This window comes from Cynara cardunculus, unplaced genomic scaffold, assembly GCF_001531365.2.
Source record: "Cynara cardunculus var. scolymus isolate 2C unplaced genomic scaffold, CcrdV1 Un_Scaffold_723, whole genome shotgun sequence".
NCBI lineage: Eukaryota > Viridiplantae > Streptophyta > Magnoliopsida > Asterales > Asteraceae > Cynara > Cynara cardunculus.
In genome coordinates this window covers 83,820-107,772 of record NW_020200608.1, presented here as the reverse complement: position 1 = coordinate 107,772, position 23,953 = coordinate 83,820, and the positions used below count along the sequence as shown (strand labels likewise).

The window sequence follows — 23,953 nt, the reverse complement described above, 5'->3', positions numbered from 1 at the left end:
TGGTCCATTTTCTATATAGTGTGGAATTTCAGGATCCACACCTTCCAGAAAGAAGAACATCCGATTTTTCCAGAGACTAAAGTTGTCTCGGATAAAACGGGTGGTTTGGCAAGAGAGTCATTATCTTGAAAGTGTGTGTTTGTGTTTTGTAAAGCCATTTGAAAGCAGTAGGATTATACAGGGAAACAGATAATATAATGCAGAAAAACAACTAAACAATAAGAATAAAGAATACACTGCTCTGATACCACTTGTTGGTCCCGTTAGGGTCTACAAAATATGTATAACAGTTTGTAGAAGGGGTGGATGAATACAAACACAGCAAACTTTTTAAATCTAAAAAAATATATTGATAAAGAAAGATGAATACATATTTTACAAGATTGTTTGCGAAAAGATAAGGTAAATAAAACATATCTAAACAATCTAAAGTTACACACTAGTTTTTAGCAAATAGAGAAAAGATTTTCTGTAAAAGACTTAGAAGAAGCAAGTTATTTCATGGTAAGAACTATTTATAATACTAAAAAGGGATTCCAACTTGCTTTTGAAGAAAAGCGTATTGTGTTCTTAGATGTGTGTTCTTTTACTTATGAACGTGAGTTAGGGTTCAAGAGTAAGTATTATGAGGTGTTTGGTTCATGGAATCTGGTGGAATTGGAAGGAATTGGAATGTCCAAATCTTTGACCAAATTCCAAATGCCATGTTTGGTTCACATAATAGATGTGAAGGAATCCTTTCAATTCCAACAAATTCTTTAATTCATTGATTTCACAATTCCACCGTATACCACGGATTTCAAATTCCTTAGCCCTCATCCATTCATCAACGATGTATATCGATTTGCTCTGTTCTGCTATGCTCGATCTCGTTTAAAACTAAGAATTCAACGGGAAAGGTTCGGACCGGTTATTGGTATCCTCGTCCCATAAACCGATAACTAAAATCGTCCCCGTGACTGCCCCGATCCCCATCGGGTCCTCGCGGTTTCCCCGATCCCCGTTGGGGAACCCGTTAAGGTAAAAATTCTATTTTTCCCGTTCACCGTTGGTTGTAACTGAAACCCGAAACAGATCTAAAAAAATTACAATATGTTAATTTTCACAACTAAAATTAAATTACAATTTTTTTAAAGATACAAGTTTAAATGTCTCAAACATAATCGAACCAGTTACAAAGAATGTATTAGAGTACAATATAAAACTAAACAGAACTTCAAACATCATACAACTAAAATCACGATTTTACAATTAGACAAATAAATTAGATTTTTTCGTGAGCCTTATTTGGGTTGTTGAAGTAAAGTGGATAAAAGTTTTTTAAATTTTAATGTTACTATTTTCTTTTAATAATATTATATATATATATATATATATGTATGTGTGTGTGTGTGTATATGTATATAAATTAAAATTAATATATATACACATATCAGGCCGGGCCAGGCCGATGATCACTGTCCCCTCCCCGTCCTCGTTAAAATCCCCGATCCCCGCCCTGTCCCTGATAAGATGTCCCCGAACCCAGCCCGAAAGTTTCGGTTTTCGGTTTTCACCATCGGTTTCGGTTTTTTTTCCTGTAATTTTCTCGTTGAATTCCGTGAAATAAACAAAAAAAAAATTCAATTCCGTTAAGAATTCCATTCCAATTCCATCCAACCAAACGCAATCAAAAGACATGGTCAAATTTCATTCCCTCAAAGTCAAATTCATTTGATGAATTCCAATTCCATCGAATTCCATTCTACGAACCAAACGCCTAGTTGAAAGTATCTTTACATGAAGATTGAACAAATCTATTTATACTCATTGCATTAAATGCACATTTAATGCAACATAGTAGGTTTTGAACACGTGTATCGCCTTTAGAGAAAGACTTGTTATTTGCTACAGTGAATAGTACAAAAGTCTATTCATAAGCAGACATTCTTTCACAAAGTTGGTGGGTAGTAGAGTCAAGTAATCGGCTCCGTACCGTACTATACTTTAGAAAGGGTATGAGTTTGTTCTTTGTGTGTATAAGGACAAGACAAAAGTAATCGTGTCCAACAAGCTTCTTTTAATCGCTGAATGCTAGAATAACCTGAATGTCTCTTCAGCATTCGCTGAGGCTTGCGCAGTTTTTACACATATGTAGACCAAGTTGTAACCACTGAATACCGCTTCAGATCACGTACTCACCAATCTATAATCTTCAGTTTCAATATTCGACATTCGCTGAAGGTTATTTGGTGTGAGTTTTGTCTTCTTGAAGTATCGTTGTCGCTGATGGATTTACATTACATGTTATCGGCGATCACTGAACAGACTCAGTGATGATCGTTGGAACTGAAAGACAGAAACATAAAATACTTTGTATAAGGTAAAAGAAATTATTATCAAAATACTGAGAGAGATGATCAACACCCGCAAAATTTTATTGGAAATCTTGATTAGACCGTGCTTGAAAGATTGTACGATATTTTAGGCGATTTTAAAAATGCGACAACACTTATATCCGGTATTTATTATCCAACAAGCCATTTAGTTTTAAACCAAATCTATATTTAGGCAAGTAAGATTTTCCAATACGAAGACCATCAAGATTGGGAAAGGTTGATGTCTTCAATGAAACAGAAAATTTTGAAATATTTTATGAGCATCCCATTTGTTTTTTTTTGTGCTGCGGCGTTAAACCCGTATTCAAATATTATCAATGTTGAAGTTTTAATTACACAAATATGTATGGCTTTTGGTTTAGATACCACTACGGATAATTCTTTTTCAATGGAACAAAACTTTTGTTTAATCGTAATTTTCAAAATTTATTTGATCATTACAAACATTTTTATAGAAGATGAAACCAACAACAAAGGTCTTCAAGTCGTGGGTTTGCATGTTCTGGCTCTTCTTCTAGTGGTCATCGACAAAGTCATAAAGAGTTGATGACTAATTTAATGAATGATCTTTTAAATGAGTCAAGTAAAAAAAGTCGATATGATAACGATTTGGGTGAACTAAATATGTATGTGCATACTAACTTTATGGTCGTATGCTCCGCAAATGATGTCGAAGATTTTAAAGAAAAAAATGATTTATTAGATTTTTGGAAACAAAAACAACCTCAATTCCTGATTTTGGCGTGCATTGCACGTGATATACTAACAACCTAAGCTAGTACTGTAGCTTCGAAGTCTGTTTTTTCTCTTAGTGACATTATCATTTCCATACGTCGGACAAGACTAAGCCCGGAGTCCGTGGAGTGTTGCATCTGCTTGAAAGATTATTTGGATAGCGTTGATAGGATTCAACACACGACATCGTTAGAGATGGAGATTGAAGCGGTGGAAGAAAATGAAATCGTCATGAAACTAAGCACGCCGCCAACTATCGATACCGACGATACTTATTCACAATGTGACGATGATGAAGAACTCGACATTGATTACCTCCACATAATTTACAAGGAAATGGTGGCTAACCATTTTCTTTAAAAAAATAAAATAAATAGGCCCAAAAACAGTTAAATCCAACGGCCCAATCCCAAACAGCCAGAGGAATTTAACCCAGATCCAATTTGTTTATTATCTTCTTGACCCGACGTAAGCCATGGATTCGATTTTTTTAAAATCAAAACAGCTTAATTTTTTGTCGTTTTTCTTCTTTCTTTTTTGCGTTGAAACCTTAGCAACACTTTACTCTAATACTGTAACAAAAATCGATATTTAAATGGAACTAACGGGCTCTAAGATTCTACTAGAAATCTTAAATGTAAAATTCTACACACCTTATTGTTTGTTTAGATTCGTTTAAATATAACAAAATATGTATATTTTATAAAAACAAGACACAAAAGCCTTTAAAATCTAAGAAAAAGATTATCAAGAGTCCACCTCCTTTTTTGTTTGTCACTGAATTCTTTTTTCTCCTTCATCAACAATTCATTGATTTAAATTGTTTAGGCAGTTTGGGTCAAAAATTGCAGGTCAAGAAACAAATTGTTAAGTTGTATGAAGCAAAGAAATAACTTCGCAAAAGAAAATTTGAAGAATTTTAGCCGATATACATTCTCGTAAATTTTAGTTTCTCAGATAAAACACTAAAAGCATACCAAATCAAAAACCGAATCTAAAAGTGTAGATTGACGATCTTTTAGAGATCAACAATGTAATATTAAAATACACAATACTCAAATGTTATTTTTAGCATTGTTGGCTATGCTTCTGAAAAAAGAAATATAAAAATGAGAATTAAGGAATAATAAATCATGAAACTACAAAAGAGACGATCAAAAATAAATTGAAATCAAAAGGAGTAGTTGAATGAAAAAGTTACATGTAATGATATCAGTGCATGCTTTGGTGATGAAGCTTTAATTTTCTTCGAAACTTATTTCTATGACACTTATTACAACATAAAAACATATAAATTCAATACAATAGCAAATAATATAACAATAAACAAAAAAATCATATTCTAGATTGATCTTTTAACGAGACAAATCTAATGAGAGAAAATATGATAGAGGGAAAAATTAAGAGGTAAATATTTATAAGACAAAAAGGTGAAAAACCCAATTTCATAGCCAACAAAATACAAAAAATCACTTATACTTACAATAAAGAGAAAATAAATTATTAATTAAAAAAGGAAAAAGAATGGTTAATAACATAAATAATGGAGAATAAATGGTTAATTTACATAAATTGTAATAAATTATGAAAAACAATGGTTAATAATATAAAAAAGGAAAACAAATGGTTAGTTAACATAAATTGCAATAGGTATGTAAATTTACTACAAGGACCCTTATTTTTAATGAAAATATAATTTATATATATAGGGATGGAAAAGACCAAAAGTCTATAACAAGCGCAATTACGGAGGTATTGATGGCACAACGGGCCATCGGAACAAGTTGATAAGATCCCTCTTTTTACGTCCTCATGCCCTCTGAAGGAGCAATAATAGGTAGGGATGACAGGAGCTGTGGGATGTAAAAATACATCGGTAGGGGAGCATTCAAATATACAACATGAATTCTGGCAATGCACAGACCAATCAATAGTTCAAGTCACACACTCCCATAATCCAACTGAATTTATTGATCATTACATATAATTCAATTAAGATATTTTAAAAAATCAAAAATCTATGAGAAAAGGAGAGATTTTAAACATTACGAGTTCACACATCATCCTTTTTAAGATCCTCATTATATATAGAGATATAGATTGTTCAATGTACTAGACGTCAACAAAAAAGAAGCCAAAATACCTGATTTTTTTTTGGAGAGCTCCGTCAAGTTTGGGACATATTTTCTGAAGGTTAACGGCAATCCGGAATCTTCTACACTATTCAAGAAGGATGGTGGCTCTTATAGAAGCTTTCTAGAAGACTCTCCATGACAAGTGTTAAAAACCTCTATATATAATCTTTTACTTGATAGTTCTAAAATGCTCCTTGTACATATCTAAATAGTTGATTTGAGCAATATAAATAGATGGCAGCCTCATCTGGCACAACATGCCTTAAAAGTATTCTTCTAATCTCTCTTGTAAAAGTGGTCTCAAGCAATACAAGCGTCCTTTGCATTCCAATAGTCTCTTGTGTTTTCTTTGGACTTTAGTTGCCTTAATCATTGGTTGTTTTGAAAGTTTGACCGACTTAGAAGTTAAAATACGTGGCATACCTCTCTAAATAAAAAACCCATCATTTTCCCAAAGAAGTTAAAATTAATCAAAACCTTTATTTTCCTAACTCCTCTTTAGAAATCAATTTCTCTAAAAAAAAAATCAATGATTTCAACAACAATTTGATGAATTTGATGGCAATCAGGTCAGATTACATAATCTAACCCTATTATGCAATTTTTTTTAACGTGTTTTTTAGAACTACATTTTTGCAAGTTCTATATATTTTTATTTTGTCCACTTTTGAGATATTTTATGCCATGGTTTACAATAACAAAGTATTTTGGAACGCATTTCATAGGATGAAAGATGAATAATTGTGTGGTGCTGTTTTGAAAAAATATTTGGTAGACTGAAACAAAAATGTAAAAAAAAAAACTTATGACGATATGAAAAAGTATCAAATAACAAAACATATTGAGTATTCAGTTACGTAAAAGAGATTAAAAGAATCTTGGAGTGAGAATTAAGAAGAATGTGTGAAAAAAATATAACCATCTAAAGAGAGTAAATTTGACTCGAGAGATGAGTGTTGCTTGTAAATAGGATTACTGATAGCTAAAGAATATATCAGCAAGAGCTTCCATTTGACTTTAGAAAAAGAAAAATAAATAACCCAATGCAATACAAACTACTATACCAAACAAAGGGAATTGAATTGATGCCTAAATTCTACAAAATCTGAATGCAGAAAGACAAATCTAAGCAACAGTAGCAGACTCCACCTTGATAAATGCTTCCCAATCAACTTGCCGCAATGATTTGAGCCGTTCTTCCAATGTCACGAACCCAATTTCAGGCGCCACAATGCCACTTGTTCCAGCTCTATGGATCAAAACTATGCTCTCTCCCATGTCTGGACCATGAAGTTTTCCTGTCAACAAAACTCGGAGGGGCATGAACAGAGATTTCCCCTGCCCATTCACATCTTCAATAAGTAATCCATGATCCAAACCCCAAACAACATACAACCAACACAACAGATATTATCTTCTAACCTTGCGTTTTAAAGATTTCCCAAAGGCTTTCACCCACTTCTGCCACCCAGGTATTCCTTCTTTCAGTGCAGCTACAAGCTCACCACTATCGTATGCTGCTAACAAGCTGTCTGCAACCACAGGAAGACCAGCTTCTATGACGTCCCTACCTTCAGAACTGCCAATGGCAATATCATTTTAGTTAAAAACATATCACAACATCATCATCCTACTTCAATTAGGCCTTTTTCTTTATAATATCTACAACTGCCAATGGCATTATCAGAGATTGGATTTGTCCCTCTTGCATGACAAGAGTGATGCCTCCGGACCCTTGATAGAATGAGAATGAGAAATTATACATGCTCAGTTAGCCGATATGTGATATCGATATGGTAGTTATTCAATTTATGTTAAGATATTGAACTTAAACAAAAATTGACACAAACCATTGTGCATCTAGGATAAAGGGACACATTTTTACACTATGATGACCATACAAATTTCTGATTTTGTTGAATTAGTTAACTTCCGTAACTTGGGTAGTGATGAAGTGTTGCTAGATACTGCTATTAATTATAATAATGAATAGGATTCATTATTATTATTATTATCAACGTGACGAGAACCCAAAGGGTCGCACGCTACCTTGGACAAGGAATTAATTAGCAAAGGTAGTGGTTACTTGGGCTAGAATAAATAGATTATGATAGTCTAAAGGTTTTATAAGAGATAAGGAAGTTGCAGCATCACTACAACATAGTTTTTGCTGCAACAACATTTCTACGTGTTTCTGTTGCATTTTCATGCAACAACATTGTCCAAGTATGGTTCGTGGGAACATATATGCTTCGCCATAGGTCCAAGAGGAGGTAATAAAGGTTTGGTTCATAAGAGAGGAACATTATTAAATGAAATACAACTAATTTCAAAAGAATTTACTTTTATCCTAATCCACCTCTGGCTTCTCATCTCGTTCTTCCTTGCAATTCAAAGCCCCAACTGGTTAGGGTTTTACGGCTAAAAGTGAAACCTTTGCTGAGTTTCTCTCTTATGAAGTGACAACTCGCACCTAATGGGGTCTAAACTTTCCTAGGATTCGATGATCCAAGTGCTTGTATGAATATAGTTGGAGGCTAGAAGCTTAAAGTTTTCAACTTCCAGATTCAATCATCATAAAGATTTGATTTTATCATCAAAGGTCATGGTTATTTATCACTTGATTTATTCTGTTCCGATTGGATCCTCGATTTAGGTCATGGTTTGCTTCCACTGTTTATTTAGATCTCGTAACCCATCATCCTTCTCTTCCGTGTAAATGTAATGAAGAAACTGTGAATACATACAGGTAGATTCTTCTTCTCTATTTCATCGATTCATCTTAATTCATATATCAATCCTGACAAATCTTCTCGCTATAAAATAAATATAATTATCAAAAGGTAACATCAAACATGTTCGCATTGGAAAATGACAAAAAAAGATTGCTATCATGTTGATGAATAGTGAACACAATTTCTTTTTATGAGATAATAAGATGATCCATGAATATCAACATTATATTGATCCGATATGGCAGAAAGTTTAGCAATTAACCTTAATAGAGTAGCATGCAAAGGGTAAGATAGCAAGTCTGAAAGTAATTTTTCTGCATCGGTTATCACGTCAATCCCACCCTCCAGGAGTTTAAAAGCATCCTGTATGCAAGAAACAATCACAATAATTATCAAATGGAACAGCATTGAGAAAAAAACACAAAACACAATGCATGTTATTGGTAAAGGACCTTGGGGTTAAATTTCTCGTTGTACTTCCACTTGATGAACCATTAACATGCATAATGAATTCAATATGCACTTTCAGTAAGCTCTCGGTCCAACATCAGAGCATTTTCTATCAAATTGCAGGCTATTAATCGCTACCATCACTAGACACAGCAACCACATACAAATGTTCTCCAGACAGAATCAGGTCCTTCTTTGGACTCCGTGCTGGTTCCTTCTCCCAGTTGTTTAATAGTGTATTTTATCTGGTTATTGGACTGATCAGGACAGGTGCTGGTTATCATTAATGCTGCTGTTCTTTGGCTGCTAATCTGGTGGCACTGGGGTGTTAATAGCAGCTGCAGGAGTTTAAAGGTGGGGGTCTTATTGGATCTGTTTGTTCCTTTTATGGTTTACATCTATCAGAAGCTGTCAGGGAAAAGTTGGTTATGTCTTCTGTTCCAAATGCTATTGATGTGGCTGCTGTTTTTATGAACAAACGTAATTTGGCTACTGCTCCTTTGGGTCTGTTTCTAATGTTCATCCTGGATGCTATATGTGAATGGTCAAAACAGATGCAGAAATTTAGATTCTGCAAGCCCTGGGGTTGTTATATCCATTTATTCAAGATGCAGATCAAATCAGTTGCTGATCTGATATTGTTTATGTTGGCTTATAGTCTGTTTGCTGCTGATATGGACAGCTTCCACATGTTAATACGATTGTTCTTAAAAAATTATAGAGTTGAGAGTTCTTTATGGCTGTATAAGGTGCAATGGGGTGTCCTTATTCAGGTGCTGTTTTGGTATTGCTCCTGGTCAGATCTGTTTACTGCTGTTTTCTCAATCTGAAGCTGCAAAGAAGATTTGGCTGCTGGTTAGGAGTATTTCTTTGGGACAGCTCTAGTTGGTTTATTATTGCAATGACCATAGGCCAAATTGCAATATACTTTTTGGTTGCTGTGAAGATTTCTTTCTGGTCTCATCCCTGGGTTTGCTTTGAAGTTTATTATAGACTAATTATCACCTTTAGGATGTTTCTGATCAGTTTTTAATGTATTATATGGATGGTGAAAATGTAGGATGTTCCTGATAAGTTTCTGGTTTATGCCTTGGGGTTCCAGCAAGATTACCATGAGCTGGTGCAGTTTTAGTTATGCTATTTGGGAGAAATAAGGTGGAATATTTTTGAGATATTGGGCTGCTGGTCACATAGCAGAAATCTAAAATTTTGGAATACTAGGCTTGACATCTGTTGTGTTCTAATTATAAGGAGGTTGATCTGTAGAAGTGACATTAATGGTGATTGGAGGTTTAGAGGATTTTTAGATATTAAAGATGATTTTTATGGGGCAAAAAAGTTTGAGGTTTGGTGGAAAGAGTTTGGAAATAAGTTGAGTGGAGATTGGAAAATTTTGGAAAAAGTCTGTGCTTTCTCTGATGATCARCTTTCTGCTTATGCGACCTATATGTGCGATTTGGGCTCTTGGCAAGGTCGCTTGGACCTCAATTGCAATCTCCATCGTCAGCTGCCATTGGCTTTGGATTACCCACTCACAATTGTGCTTTTGAAGTTGCTGCCCAATTTATGGTGGACCTCAAGTATTTAATCAATTTTGAAGATTGGGCCTGTCTCCTTTCCACTTTCTTGGGCCATGATGACGGGTTCTCCACCACCGATATTGGACATTTCCACTTGGGCTTTTTCAAGTTKTTATGTTTTGATAATTTTTTGGGTGGTCATTTATGTGGAAATTGGGTTTTTAACTCTAGAGTTGGGTTTAGAGTTAGACCATTGTCGAGTGTTTTCCCTAAACACTTCCTTGGTAGGCATGTTGTTATTCTTGGGTTATGCCCCTCGTAATTTGTAGCTCCATTTTCTTTTTTGAATAAAGGTTTCCTAGGGTTCCATCCCCTTTTCTCCCAAAAAAAAATGTTTTCCAGACAGAGGCATTCTATTTAGCAGTGATGACCAATGCCTTTAGTACCAAGAAATAGAACCAGTCATCTTCTTCTGGACTGACTGAAGATGGCGATTGGAAGTAGAGGGTAAACCAATAGATTGTAGGGCACAATCAATCTTTCTACAATATATGGTGATGCATCATTGATGTTCATCTAGAAATACAAAAAAGCATGGATGTTGGAAGGTCCTTAAAGCCGAGAAATGTGGTCTCTTTGCTACGTCAATGTTCCAGAAACAAACTGATGCAGTGACGATCCAATCGCATACAGCTACAATGTAGAGCTCAATGAAGCATTCATACTGAATCCTTCAGAACCATCACAAGTATCAACCATGTCATCCTGGGAGTTCAATAATTTAGTTTTTTCTGTCTACAAAATGCTTACACCTTCACCTGAATGTTCCAACTTCCAATTATCAAGCCAGACTTCTTCTAGAAACCAGGCTGAGCAGAAAATCTAGCACTTCAGAGAAACAAGCTCATCATGGATCTCCAACTAGGCTATGATTGACCGACTCATCTGAAATATCAAGCATGCAGATAAATATAGCTGATAGCCTTGCAAAGAGTGTGGTAAGTATTAAGTAGCATTCTTTTATTATAGTCTGAAACCACTTTTGGGAGTTCAGTTTGCAAGCTACTAGGTTCAGGTTTCAGTTGTGTGGTCGATTGGTAGTTCATGATTATGCTTGATGTGATGATACTGATAGGTGAGATTTAACTGAGTGTTCCTTCCAGCTATTTGTGTGCTGTGTTTGTGGTTTCTCCAAATTTCAATGTGTGGTTGGACTACAGAGCAATAGGTATCCTCAGTGGGTTGATTGTTTGGCATCTGCATCCTCTTTGTTCTATTCCTCTGGCATTGAATTTGGCAAAGTTTCCAGTAGGTACTTTTGGCATACTCCCATACCTTTTCTGCCTTTTGTCCTCTCCACCCTTCCTCTTTCTGATGGTTCTTCTAACATTCCTTTTCTAGCCTTTCATGTCTCTCCTTTTCCAGATTTCCTTTCTCTGGCATCCTTGACACCTCGTTTTCCCAATAATCTAGTCACCTAAATATACACACTTCGAGTATGTACAGAGTCGCCTCAAACAAGTTTATAATCTCAAGGCATCATTCAAAGCTTCTAGCAATCATAACATCTCCTGGAGAGTACCTATTCAAGTCTGTTATTAAGCCACTAATATGTTTTTCAGATGTTATCTTGTGGCCCGTAAGGGTTTAAAAAAAAAATTCTCCATGTGCCAACTGCCAAGTAATAATAGGCATTTTAACAGGATTACTTGGTGTCGGTTATGTCATGGTCATACAGAGGTTAAACCAGTGATGCATAAGCATCTCATCAAGTTCCGTCACCAYCCTACTTCGCTGGTGTATCAAGCTGAAGCTTCTATCCTTTTGTTATATAAATCATGTTCAATTTGAGTAGGTACTCAGGTTATAACATAATTTCTGATTATTGAACAAGGTGAACCACAAAGGGATTCCTCACATTTGCATTTCCTTTGGTTAGTGTCGACTGTAGTTTCAGGCTGCTGCTAATCTTAAATTGCCACCTCTCGAATTTCAGGTAACCAAAGAAGCCCGGTATATCCCACCCGTTGTGTGTTACCTTTGTTCCTATAGAGCGGCACCACCACACTAAGCCTCTATTATTTAGGCATCTGGATAATCCCAAGTGTGATGTTGAAGAACTCAGGCAATCATTGCATCCCCCACCTCCCCAGACACAGCCACACTTCAATGGGGATCTGGTTACCCTTCCCCATCTTCTTTAGTGCCCCATCCACTTCCTCTATGCTAATTTGCCGACAGAAAAAAGATTGTGTGGCCTGTGATGTCCTCTTACTCCCTCTACCTTCCCCTCCCTTTCCCTTTCCCTTGCTAAATAGCATATGAAAGTTCCTACAACATCTCCCCTTATTGTCTGCATCCTTTTCTGAGACCTGTTCATTCTCATTCTCAATACACCTCTACGTTTCCTAAGTCTTGACGTCTCCACTCCCTGGCTTTTGTCAACCTATATATTCCAATCTCTCCTTCCTTGGTATCTAACCTTCTATACATCTCATAACCTCTCAAGTTTCAAGTGACAATCCAAATCTTAAAGTGTCAATTCTACTGGTATATATGTTCATCTGATCATCTCAAAGATATTGTGTATGTAATCTGCTGATGGTAAAGGGCTTTTCGTTACAATCAAGTGGCTTGTAGCTTAAGCATTCTCAATGAATTTTTGTTGAGCAAAAAGAGAAACACCATAATATGATGCTTCGTTAGACACACATGCATGTTGAGATGCACAAGCTTGATGATCCCGTAGTCATATGAATAAAACTACAATCAACAAGTCGTCAGGGAAAGCAATTGACATTCTCATTGCACAACGACATAAAGAGAATATTTGAAAATAGAACTCTTACTTCTATAAATAGGCCTTCCGATTCATTTAGGATCCCCGCACTCTTCCATTGCTCACCAACGGTTTTTATCAACTCTTCTGTGGGAAGAGCTTTCAAATGTTGGCCATTCATCCACCTAATGTTTTTGAGAAGTGCTATAGTTAAGAATATTTGGAGATCGACACTTTCTGGAAGAAAATAAAATCACCAGGAAAAATCAACATGCAAACCCCATGTGATTAAGGACATATGATGAAAAAATCAACCAAGTTAGAACTAGAACAATAGTCTCTTGACTATTCCAAGATTATTTTAGAACTGTTTATTTCAAATGATTTGCTGTATTACTGATAGATATACAGACAAATGACTAGTCTCCGTTGGTTAAGTTATGTTGCATAAAACAGCTACAACCGCAGTCACATACATGCAATATTAGGAACTAAGGAACACAGTATGTCACCTCAATTTGGTTGAATCAAATATGGCTCCACTATTGTTGACGCGGTTAATCGAGAATTTTTCAACTGAAACCCAAGAAAAACAGATAAAGATTACGGAGGGGAACTCCAATCAAATGATATCATCAGCTACATATTATGTGCATAACAGTAGATTAGATGTACTAACCCAGTTGTTCCAGTGTAAAGAATTCAGCATTAGTCCCATCACTCCAACCCAACAATGCTAGATAATTAACAATTGCTTGAGGCAAATACCCCATATCCTTATACTGTTAAGATCATAAGTTATTAATCATGAAAAAAGAAAGCAATAAAAATAAGTACATGCAGGCAGTAATCCCCTGGTCCCAAGAACTGATAATATTTACTTTATCCGCACAGAAACAAACGTCGACATCTTCTATAAAAAATATTAATCCTTCTTGTGTTGAGAAGTCATGAGAGCAATCATGCAAAAAGAACAAGGGTGGCCCATAGGCCATAATACTGGTGAGAAGAGGACAGCCATGAAAACATCGCCATTTGTCTTCGATATCCCAAATAAATTAGGAAACAGGCAGAGTGAATTTGAACCTTGGTTTTAAAAATAAATAAGTAAAAAAATTGAAATTTAAAATTGGCATCTACCTGCCCTACTGAAGTTGCACCATGTCGTTTTGACAGTTTGCTGCGATCAGGGGCAAGAATCAACGAAACATGTGCAAAAGTAGGCATCGGGAACCGCAGAGCCTATGACAAAATAACACATAATGAAAAGAGTGATCGTAAGCCAGGAGCAAGTTTGTTGACAATAAAAAATCAGCAAAGTAGAAAAGCTACCTTGTATATCAATGCTTGCCTTAGTGTATTAGGTAAGTGCTCTTCGGCTCTGAAGCCAAGTGTTTAACAACATATCAGATAATGATGTTAATGATTATGATGCAATGAAGTCTACAACTGTTAAGTAAAAAAGAAACAGAAGTTTCATGATACATGGTCATTAGATTACCTTATAACGTGTGAGATAGCCATAGTAGCATCATCAACTGTGACACAAAAATTATACACTGGTTGTCCATTACTTCTCATAATTACGAAATCCCCAAGTGTATCTAGATTCCAGCTGACCTACACAACATTATCCAAATATCAACAGCTAACTACAAGAAGAATAACCATATATCTAGGATGGAGCCATTTTCAGAGAAGTAATCTGCATGTCAACCACACAGACCAGCATACTTGAAAAAATTAAATACTTCAGTATACTCTAGCAAAATACATTTCTGGCTGCATGATACATGCTATTAAGTACTAGTGACAATCCAATCTTAATAATATTTCCATCAACATACAAAGGTAACACCATAAATACATTCAGCGGTTTTACTTCAGCCAAGAAGACAACGTGAAAAAGTACAGTGCTAAGCTGATTATTTATAAGGCAACTAAAAGGTGGAATCCAATATAAAATAAAAAAACAAAACTAAGGGGGCGTTTGGTTCAGGCAGAAGAATGAAAATGGGTATGAAAATGAAAATGACAGGGAATGAATTTTCATTCCCCTCAGTTTAACCCGGAATAAAAATTTGGGCTTCTGAAGGAATGGACCCATTATATTATAAAAAAACAAACACTTTCTCTTATTTTCATTCTCATTAATTACTGCTTAATACCTCTAACCAAACACTTGCTTTTACAAATTTCAAAATGAGAGCATCAATCATGAACCAAATTCTGCCATATAAGGCATGAAAATATGTAACATAGAAGCACAAAAAACGAACAACCTAGTTCTTGATTTTGCATTTTACCTACTTTATAATGCCAAAATTAGTTGATTGGCATATATTTCTGGAAGTTCCAAATTCAGCAGAAATTAATAGAGGTGGTAATGAAATATCATGACATAACTTTTGCAATATATTTTAGAGTTAGAGGAAGAATGTAACACATTTGATTTTCAACATCTTATAGCTGATCAAATTAAGTTTGTACACAAATGAATTACCTCTCCTCTAATCAAGTCATTGATTTTCAAACTCCCTTCCTTAGGCACTCGGAATCTGTAAGTACATGGGGTTCCCTTCGCTAACTCTTCTTGAACTTCCTCATCTGTAGCTTGGGCCCACTTTCCAGAATATACAGGAGGTAGCTGCTTTTCTTTTGCCATCTCCTTCATTTGCTCAAGTTCCTAAATGATTTCACAGGATTTAACATACCATGATACCAACCAAAAGGTAAAAAAACCATCACATTAAAACTGAAATTATTCTTCGAAGATAAAGGAGGCTAAAATACCAAAAGAAGTATAAAGAAAAGTTTGATTGTAAAGCAAATTAACTAGTTTAGAGAGACGGAAATAGTAAATATGATCATAAGGGTATAACAATGATCGCTGCTTCTAGCTAATACCTAGAATTGAAACCACAAATCACAAAACCATGTATGCAAGCGAAAGATCGAAAAATTAACATATTGTTAGACTCAGGCAGGGGCGGCAAGATTAAGAATTAGGGGGAGCACAAAACGGCATACAATCCATCAACATTGATATAATGATCAAAGTTGAAAAAGCTTATCCAACTTACTAAGGTTAATCAATCACAAGTATTGGCGACCCATAATCAAAAAAAAATTGAAAACAAGCAACAAATCCAACCAACAAGGGACGTCCAAGATGAAAAAAAACATAATCTCTTCACCGGCTTGCAAAAATATTTGGAGATAAGTTATGGATAGAGGTTGCAAGGTCAAGTAAATGTATTGTCTTGTCACAAAAGAGATACATTATGGATCTTCTAGGAGATACTAGAATGAGTGCATGCCGACCAATAAATACCCCAATTGACCCTAACAAAAGGTAGGATGGTATTACTGATGAAAAACTGGTTGATATTCATCAATATCAATGGCTGGTTGGAAGGCTGATCTATTTATCACATATGCTTTTGCAATTAGCATGGTGAGTCAATTTATGCATCATCCTTACCAAGGACATCTAGAAGTTGTCCACATAATTCTTATATGTTTAAAAAGTTATACACGCAAAGGACTACTCTTTAAAAAGGAGAGAATCGAACCATTGGAGCCTTTACTGATGCAAGTTGGGTAGACCAAACATAAGCAGAAGATCTACATCGGGATATTGTACTTATGTATGGGAAATCTTGTCACATGGAGAAGCAAGAAACAAAGTGTTGTATCAGAAGCTGATGGCATATGTAAAACAATCAGATCAAACGGGTCAATGGCAGATGGCATATGTTATATTATCTGGATCAAAAGGATCTTTGCTCACTTACGGTCCTACGAAACTGTTTTGCGGGTAATAATGCAGCCATTAGCATCTCACAAATTCCAGTCCAGCACAACATGTCAAAACACATTAAAGTGGATTGACACTTCATAAGGGAAAAGTTGGACAATGGGTATATTTGCATTGCATTCATTCCATCCAAAGAGCAAATAACAGATATCTTGACCAAAGGGCTATTCAGATCGCCATTTGATTGTCTTATAGACAAGTTGGGCATGTATGATATATATGCACCAACTTGAGGGGGAGCGTGGAATTGATATACAAAAGATAATCCCTGATTTCGTGGGATTATATTTTCCTTTTGTTACAGATTTGGATATCTGTATAGTTGGTAACAAATTTGATTGATAGTTGTATAGTTGGATGGTTTCCTTGTATGTTATCAAATTCCTTTAATAATGGGATTATAGTTAGGCTTCTAAGCTATACTTATACTCCTTTGTTATTCAATGAGAACCACAACATAATTTCTCTATAAACTTAAAATATGAATGCAATTTTCAAAATAACAATAAGAAATTGCTAATAGATAGAAACCATAATATGGTGGGTGAGAAAATCAAAATACCAACTCAGCCCTTGGGCTAGCCATTTGCTATAATTTTATAAAAAGTATGCATTCAAAGTCCAAAAATTAATTACATGATTCATATTTATGACTTATGTATCTTGATTAAGGGTTTGCATAAGTATTTTTTCTTTCCACTGTCAACCACTTGTTAGTTCTACGGTTCATGAAATAGAATACACAATGAAAAATAACCTTATAGTTCAGAACAATAATTTTCTTTCGCTACCAGCACATCCATAGATATGAAGATATTCAACATTCACATCCCTCATATATCCATCCCAAGAGGTTGAGGATGCTTACCTCATTTGAGCAAAAGCAACGATAAACTTGACCAGATTGTAGAAGCTTCTCAGCATATTGTTTGTACAGGTCATTCCTTTCTGACTGCCGATATGGACCATAACCACCACCAACTTCAGGGCCTAGATAATCAACATCAAAGGTTGCACCAGAGTTCAAATTTATTACAATATCTTTTGATCCAGGGATAGGCCAAAAAGTATTCATAGAAACACTATAGTTTGCTTTAAATATGGAAACCTCATCTGTAAATTAATAATCAACACAGCTAACAAGAAAAACCTGGAGATTTAAAGCACCAACAAGGTGAGTATCTTCCCTAATTGCAACCTAAGCTTATATTGTTAAATTGACTCGAGATAGGAACCACACAAATATACAAAAAAGTTATACCACTGATTACCTAAAAAACTAAAACCAAGCGACCAAGATAACAAACGTGAAAGTAAAATGGAATGGTGAAAGAGAAGGACAAGATTGAAGAGTGATTTTACTTACTTACAATCATAGAAATGAAATGATATGGAAATGAGAACATAATCAAGTACCAACATAGAAATGGATTTAAGACTCCTAATTCTCACAGCTGATTTTTTTAGATGTAGGCCCATTCTCTTGAAATAAGGATTCAAACACATAGCATTCCTACGAAAAAGATCAATTACTTGTCTAGAAACCTTCCCAACCCCCCTTCCCCTCTTTAAGCTCTCATACCTGATCCAACCCCTGTTGTCACTGCTAGCCTAAAAGAAGCAGCTGCACAACCCACTAGGACAGGGGGTGTTGAACCAAAGAACACAATGCAAAAGGAAAAGAAAGGAATTCGCACTAATAAATTTACAAAAGAATGGTAATAGTGAACTAAATGATAGTAAATCAGATGGCACAAGTACTTGATCCAATCCTCCTTTCTCTTGAGGGATTGAGTACCTGACTAGATGATTGAAGAAGACCAAAGACGTGTAGGTGTTTTCTAAAGGGAAGTGGGTAGAACCTTAAGTTTTCTCACGGTAGATATAGGATAACAATAATTCATCAAGATCTTATACAGGTGCTTGTTTACTTTATTTTTTCTTCTGGAAAAGATCCAGAGTGCATAACATTGTGAATCAGACATATTGAAAATGCCTTGTAGTTTTCAAATTCAGAACTTCTATTTATCCTTTTAGTTTTTCATCTCAAAATTCTTCTAATGGCATAAAAATTTTATTGGTTCACGTAGTTGTTGATTTTTCTCCATAACCCTAACAATTCTTGCATATTTCTGAAGCTAAAACTTAATCCTTTTGAAACTGACTCCAATTTTGGAGCAAAGAGAAGGGGAGGGATTTTCCAACCTTCATCCCATTCAAGACCCAGCCAAGAAAGGTCCCGCAACACAGCTTCCTCTGATTCCTTTGTTGATCTCTCCAGGTCCGTGTCCTCTATCCTCAGTATAAACTTCCCACCTTTAGACCTGTTCCAATTAAACTTGGTCGTTATAGAAGTAGAGGATTTTCATATCAAGTTAAGGAGGAGAAACGAAAACCAACCTAGCGTAGAGGTAGTTGAAAAGAGCAGTTCTGGCGCCACCGACATGAAGATTACCGGTGGGAGAAGGGGCGAAACGGACACGGACCTGTTGGTCTTTGAGGGTATTGCTATCCTCTGAAAATGAGGCAGAGATTGAGAAAGTACGCTTTGGAACAAGAGAGATGCTGGTAAAAGTGTTGCAGGTTTGTGAGGACGAATGACGGAGTATGAATTTTGATTGTGGGACAACCAATCGAGTCCCAGTGCCGATCCCAATTCCGGCAAGAGTCGCCATTTTCATCATCTACAGACTGACCAGCCTAAAGGCACAAACAGATAACGATTATCCTTAAAATGGACTCGTCGTCTTTGAAGTTTTTTACAATCTTAAATCGTTTGGGATGTGAAATTTTGACCAACTCTCTTGGCGATGGAAAACAGTAACCCTACATGGGATGAAAACTTTCGGGCAGACTACATGGCGATAAAAAAATGAAAACTTACCGGTTCCCTTTGACAAGCGGACTACTTACATATAAAAAAAATTGTCATATGTTTGTCAATCTTATGGTTAAGTCAGGCTAGCAGATAATAACGTTGTATGGTCAATCTTAACAATCTTATGGTTAAGTCAGGCTAGCAGATAATTAAACTATTTAAGCTTTTGTTTTTTTTAAATAACGTCGTATTTATCATATCTTTCTTGAAACCGGATTTCAATAGAAATTGGGTCAAAGTGTCATATCATGTCCTAGGTGTTTGCTTAAGTCCGTAAAGTTCCTTGTCTAGGACATAGACATGATCTGTCTTTTGAGGATCAACAAAACCTTCATGCTGACTCACATATACTTCTTCATGGAGAATTCCATTTAGAAATGCTGACTTGACGTTCATTTGATAGGTCTTCAAGTTCTTGTGAGCTGTGTATGCTAAAAATATTTTAATAGCCTAAATTAGAGCAACTGGAGCAAAGTTCTCACCATAGTCGATACCTTCTTGTTGAGAGTAACCTTTTGCGACCAGTCTGGCTTTGTTTCGAACTACAATTTCCATTGCATCCTTTTTGTTTCAAAATAACCATTTTGTACCGATTATTGATTTATTTTTTGGTCTTGGAACGAGTATCTAAACTTTGTTTCTTTCAAACTCTTGAAGTTCATCTTGTATCGCATTAATCCAGTCAAGATCTTGTAATGCTTTAGATGTCTTCTTTCGCTCTCACACTCCAAAAGCTTACGAATAGACACTCATTTGCGGGTGCAGATCGTGTTTGCACTTTGGAATTTACGTCTCTAATTATTTGATTTAGGGGGTGATCTTTTGTCCATTTGTGTGTACAAGGTAAGGGTTGTACATCAATTTAATTATTATGATCATCATACACATCAGTTACAACTTGAATTTCTGAATGTTCAGCATCAATTTCAGGTTGAGAAGACTTAGATTGAACAACTTCAGCAGATTGAACAATATCAGATTGAGTCGGTTCTTGAGCTTGAACAACTTCAGGTTGAACATCAGTTGATCAGCTTCAGATGGTCCAAAAAGTTGAGTAACTTGCGGAATCGAAACCACTGAATTGTTAACTTTGGATGCATCTGAAATTTAATATTCTGCATAAACATCCAAGGCTAAATCAAAAACGTATTTAAACAATGAAAATAAATTTGATTTAAAAGAATAATCAGGATCCATTGTCTTGTTTCGTATTGCAGGTTCTACACTATCTTGTATAGAAGCTGACGATTGTAGGTTGAGTCCTGAACTGTGTTGTCTAGAAATCGACGATTATAGCTTGAGTCCTGAACTTTACTATTCAGCAGTTCATGATTCATCAAATCTCACATTGATGCATTTAATTAAAGTTTTGGTTTGTTTGATGTAGATTCTGAAGGCCTTTGATGTGATAGAATATCCATGAAAGTACCCTTCATCTGTTTTCATATCAAACTCTCCATTATTGTCTCTATAGTTTAACACGAAGTATCTGCAGCCAAAAACACGAAAGAATTTTATATTAGGCTTTCGTTTATTTATAATCTCATAAGCATTTTGTTTAAACGCTTGACAATAATCGTTTTATTTTACGTGAAGCAAGCAGTTGAAACTGCTTTTCGCCCACAAATGCATAGGTAGGCCCTAGTAAGCAAGCATTATTCTAGCTGCTTCAACCAAAGTCCAATTTCTTCTTTCAACAACTCCATTTTGTTGCGGAGTTCGAACGGCTGAAAATTATGAGAAATCCCAACTAAATGTAAATAATTATGAAGAGTCTCGTTCTTAAACTCAGTGACATTGTCACTTCTGATTTTCTGCATAGTTATAGAAGAACTTGAATACGCTTGATGAATGCAATTATCAGCTTAGGCGCATTAGACTTGGCTCTCAAAAATTCTAGCCACATGTATCTGGAATATTCATCGACCATCACCAGTATATACTTTTTGCCATCCATCGATTGAGTTCACATTGCCCCACATAAATCCATGTGAATCATTTCCAAATGTGATTTGCATGAAGATTCAATCTTTGCTTTGTGGGAACTTCTTGCCATTTTTTCCATTTCACATGCTGAGCATAATGAATCTTTGTCAAACCGCAATTCTGATAGACCTATGACAAGATTTATGCTTACGAGTTTTGTTTATGTCGTTGAAGTTCTGATGTGATAACTTTCGATGCCACATCCAACTGTCTTCTTTTGACGTCTTGGAAAAAAAAGGCCGAGAAGCAATTAGAGTTGAAAAATTCACAACATATAGGTTACCGTAACGTTTAGCTCTAATAACTTCAACTCCATCAGAATCATCTATGGCACAACCTTTAACAAAAAAATCTGACATTAAATCCACCATCGGAGAAATGACTGATACTAAAAATATTATGTTCTAGTCCTTCAACGTATAACACCTTTTTGATCGTCACAATGCCATTCGATAACGTGACATATCCCCTTATATAACCTTTCTGTTTATTGCCAAAAGTAACTGTTCCACTAGGTTTTTCTTTGAAGCCCATCAGAAAGTGTCTGCATCTTGTCATGTGTCTTGAGCATCTAGAATCAATGTACTACACATGACAGTCTTGCAAAAATAATCACTTAGACTCAGGTACCAATTTCACAATGGGTCCTTTCGGATTAACATCTATAAAGTTAGTAGAGATAGTTTTAACACGCCATTCATATCTTTGTTTAGGAATCCATTTCCAAACAATTTGACATCAACGAAATATAGTTCATCTTTCCTTTGAATTTTTTTTCTTTTGAATTTTTTTTGAGCACTTGACGCATTAGTAGGTTTGATTTTATGTGACGAATCTGATAAATATTTGGACTTCTTGGATTTGATTTGCCTTTTGCACTTGACATTGATGACGAAAGAATTACAACCACAATAGTTGTAATGCAAATGTTTTGGCACTAAAAGCAATATATCTGAATGTGAAAAATGTTTTGATTTCTTCAAATCAGAATTCAGATTACATATTTCTTAGCAATTTGAGTACATTTACAACTATCAGGCTTTACATTCGAATTCTTTACAGAAGAGCTATTTTTGGAAATACTTGCGTTTTTCTTATGCAAGTGATCTTTCTTTCTCCATACCATGCCAATGGTTTTCATATCTACCACATATAAAGAACTTGAGTTAATAGAAGATCTGGCAGTTGAACATCCAGATTTAGCAGGTTTAGAAGATTTGGTCAGATGTGGTTCAAATTGGCGATGGTTCAGATCGGGGGTGGTCTAGATCGTCGATGGATCAGATCTGTGGTTGTTCAGAATGGTGATGGTCGACGGTGGTTCAGATCGACGGTGGCCGACGATGATTCAGATCGATAGTAGTTGGCTGTGGTTCAGATCGATGGTGGTTTGTGGTGGTTCAGATGGAGATGGTCGATAGTGGTTCAGATCGGTGGTTCAGATGGCCGTGATCAGAGGTGGTTTAGATCGACGGTGGATCAGATCGGTAGTGGTTCAAACCGACGGTGGTTGACGGTGGTTCAGATCGGTAGTGGTCGTGGTGGTTCAGGTCAACGGTGGTTTAAATGGGTGGTGGTCAGAGGTGGTTCAAATGGCAGTGGTCGATGATGATTCAGATCGACGGTGGTCGAAGGTAGTCGACGATGGTCATATTTGGTTTTATGAGATTATGGTATAATGGGTTAAGAACATATTTGATATTATGAAAATAAAGAATTTCATTCCATCAAAATACCATATAGTTGCCAAGGAATGTTAAATTTCTTTATTTGTGAAATTTGTTAGAATCTTGAAGATTCTTTAAAAAAAAGAATGAACCAAACAAGGGAATGAAATTTGGTCAATGAAATTCAGCATTCCAATTCCATCAGATTCCATCAGAATCTACGAACTGAACACCCCCTAAAAGATGAAAATCCATTTGTGAACTATTGAAAAAATTTATTTGAAGATACATATTTGAACAGTGAACCTATATGAATAATTTATAACGTGAGTGTACGTATCCATATTCAAATAGATTTATTGGGGATTTTTTCAATGATTCATTTATAGATTTCCCCTTAATCTTTATTCTTATTTTCTTGTGATATTTGACATTCTTATTTGAAACATACTAGAAGTGTACTCGCATAATGCAACGAGATACATCGTGATTTTAATATTTAATTATATTCTTTATCTCAGCTGATGTTATAATATGACTTTATGTGATTTTGAGAAAACGATGATGTTTTTATTTTTGAATAAAATATATGTTTGAAGATATCATAAAAATTTGACAAAACTATATGGATATTAGTATCAAATTAACTATTTGAAATTTCTCATTTTTTGTGTAATTTTTTAATTCAATTTTTTTAAAATTTAATTTATATACAATAACGAAGTAATTTATATTTGGTTTAATAATATAATTTTTTCATAAAAATAATAATTATTTATTTTGTTAGAACTCGGTAATTATTCTAATTATATCTTAGATTTTTTATATTTTAAAATGAGATGTTCATTCTTTATTTGATTATGTTTATCC

General features: G+C 35.3%; 1 protein-coding gene across 1 annotated transcript; it reads right to left on the bottom strand.

Annotated features, from left to right (window-relative positions):
- Positions 1–6,206: 6,206 nt before the first annotated feature.
- On the bottom strand, positions 6,207–19,310 carry LOC112501939 (glutamate--tRNA ligase, chloroplastic/mitochondrial). The gene is made up of 13 exons (XM_025105720.1): positions 18,953–19,310; positions 18,758–18,876; positions 17,421–17,542; positions 15,236–15,418; positions 14,234–14,352; positions 14,065–14,113; positions 13,873–13,974; positions 13,412–13,514; positions 13,245–13,308; positions 12,803–12,917; positions 8,246–8,346; positions 6,671–6,827; positions 6,207–6,586 (listed from the first exon to the last, which is right to left on the bottom strand). Exons 1-13 carry the CDS (start codon positions 19,234–19,236, stop codon positions 6,374–6,376), a joined length of 1,731 nt encoding a protein of 576 aa, XP_024961488.1. The 5' UTR covers positions 19,237–19,310; the 3' UTR covers positions 6,207–6,373.
- Between the last annotated feature and the right edge of the window lie 4,643 nt (positions 19,311–23,953).

Bases quoted from the DNA above. Each gene is read 5' to 3' on its own strand.
- LOC112501939 (XM_025105720.1), bottom strand. From the start codon at position 19,236: ATGATGAAAATGGCGACTCTTGCCGGAATTGGGATCGGCACTGGGACT. The intron at 14,353-15,235 runs GTAATTCATTTG...AATGTTGTGTAG, and splicing joins ATGACTTGATTAGAGGAGAG to GTCAGCTGGAATCTAGATAC. The intron at 8,347-12,802 runs GTAAGAGTTCTA...TCTTGCATACAG, and splicing joins CGGAAGGCCTATTTATAGAA to GATGCTTTTAAACTCCTGGA.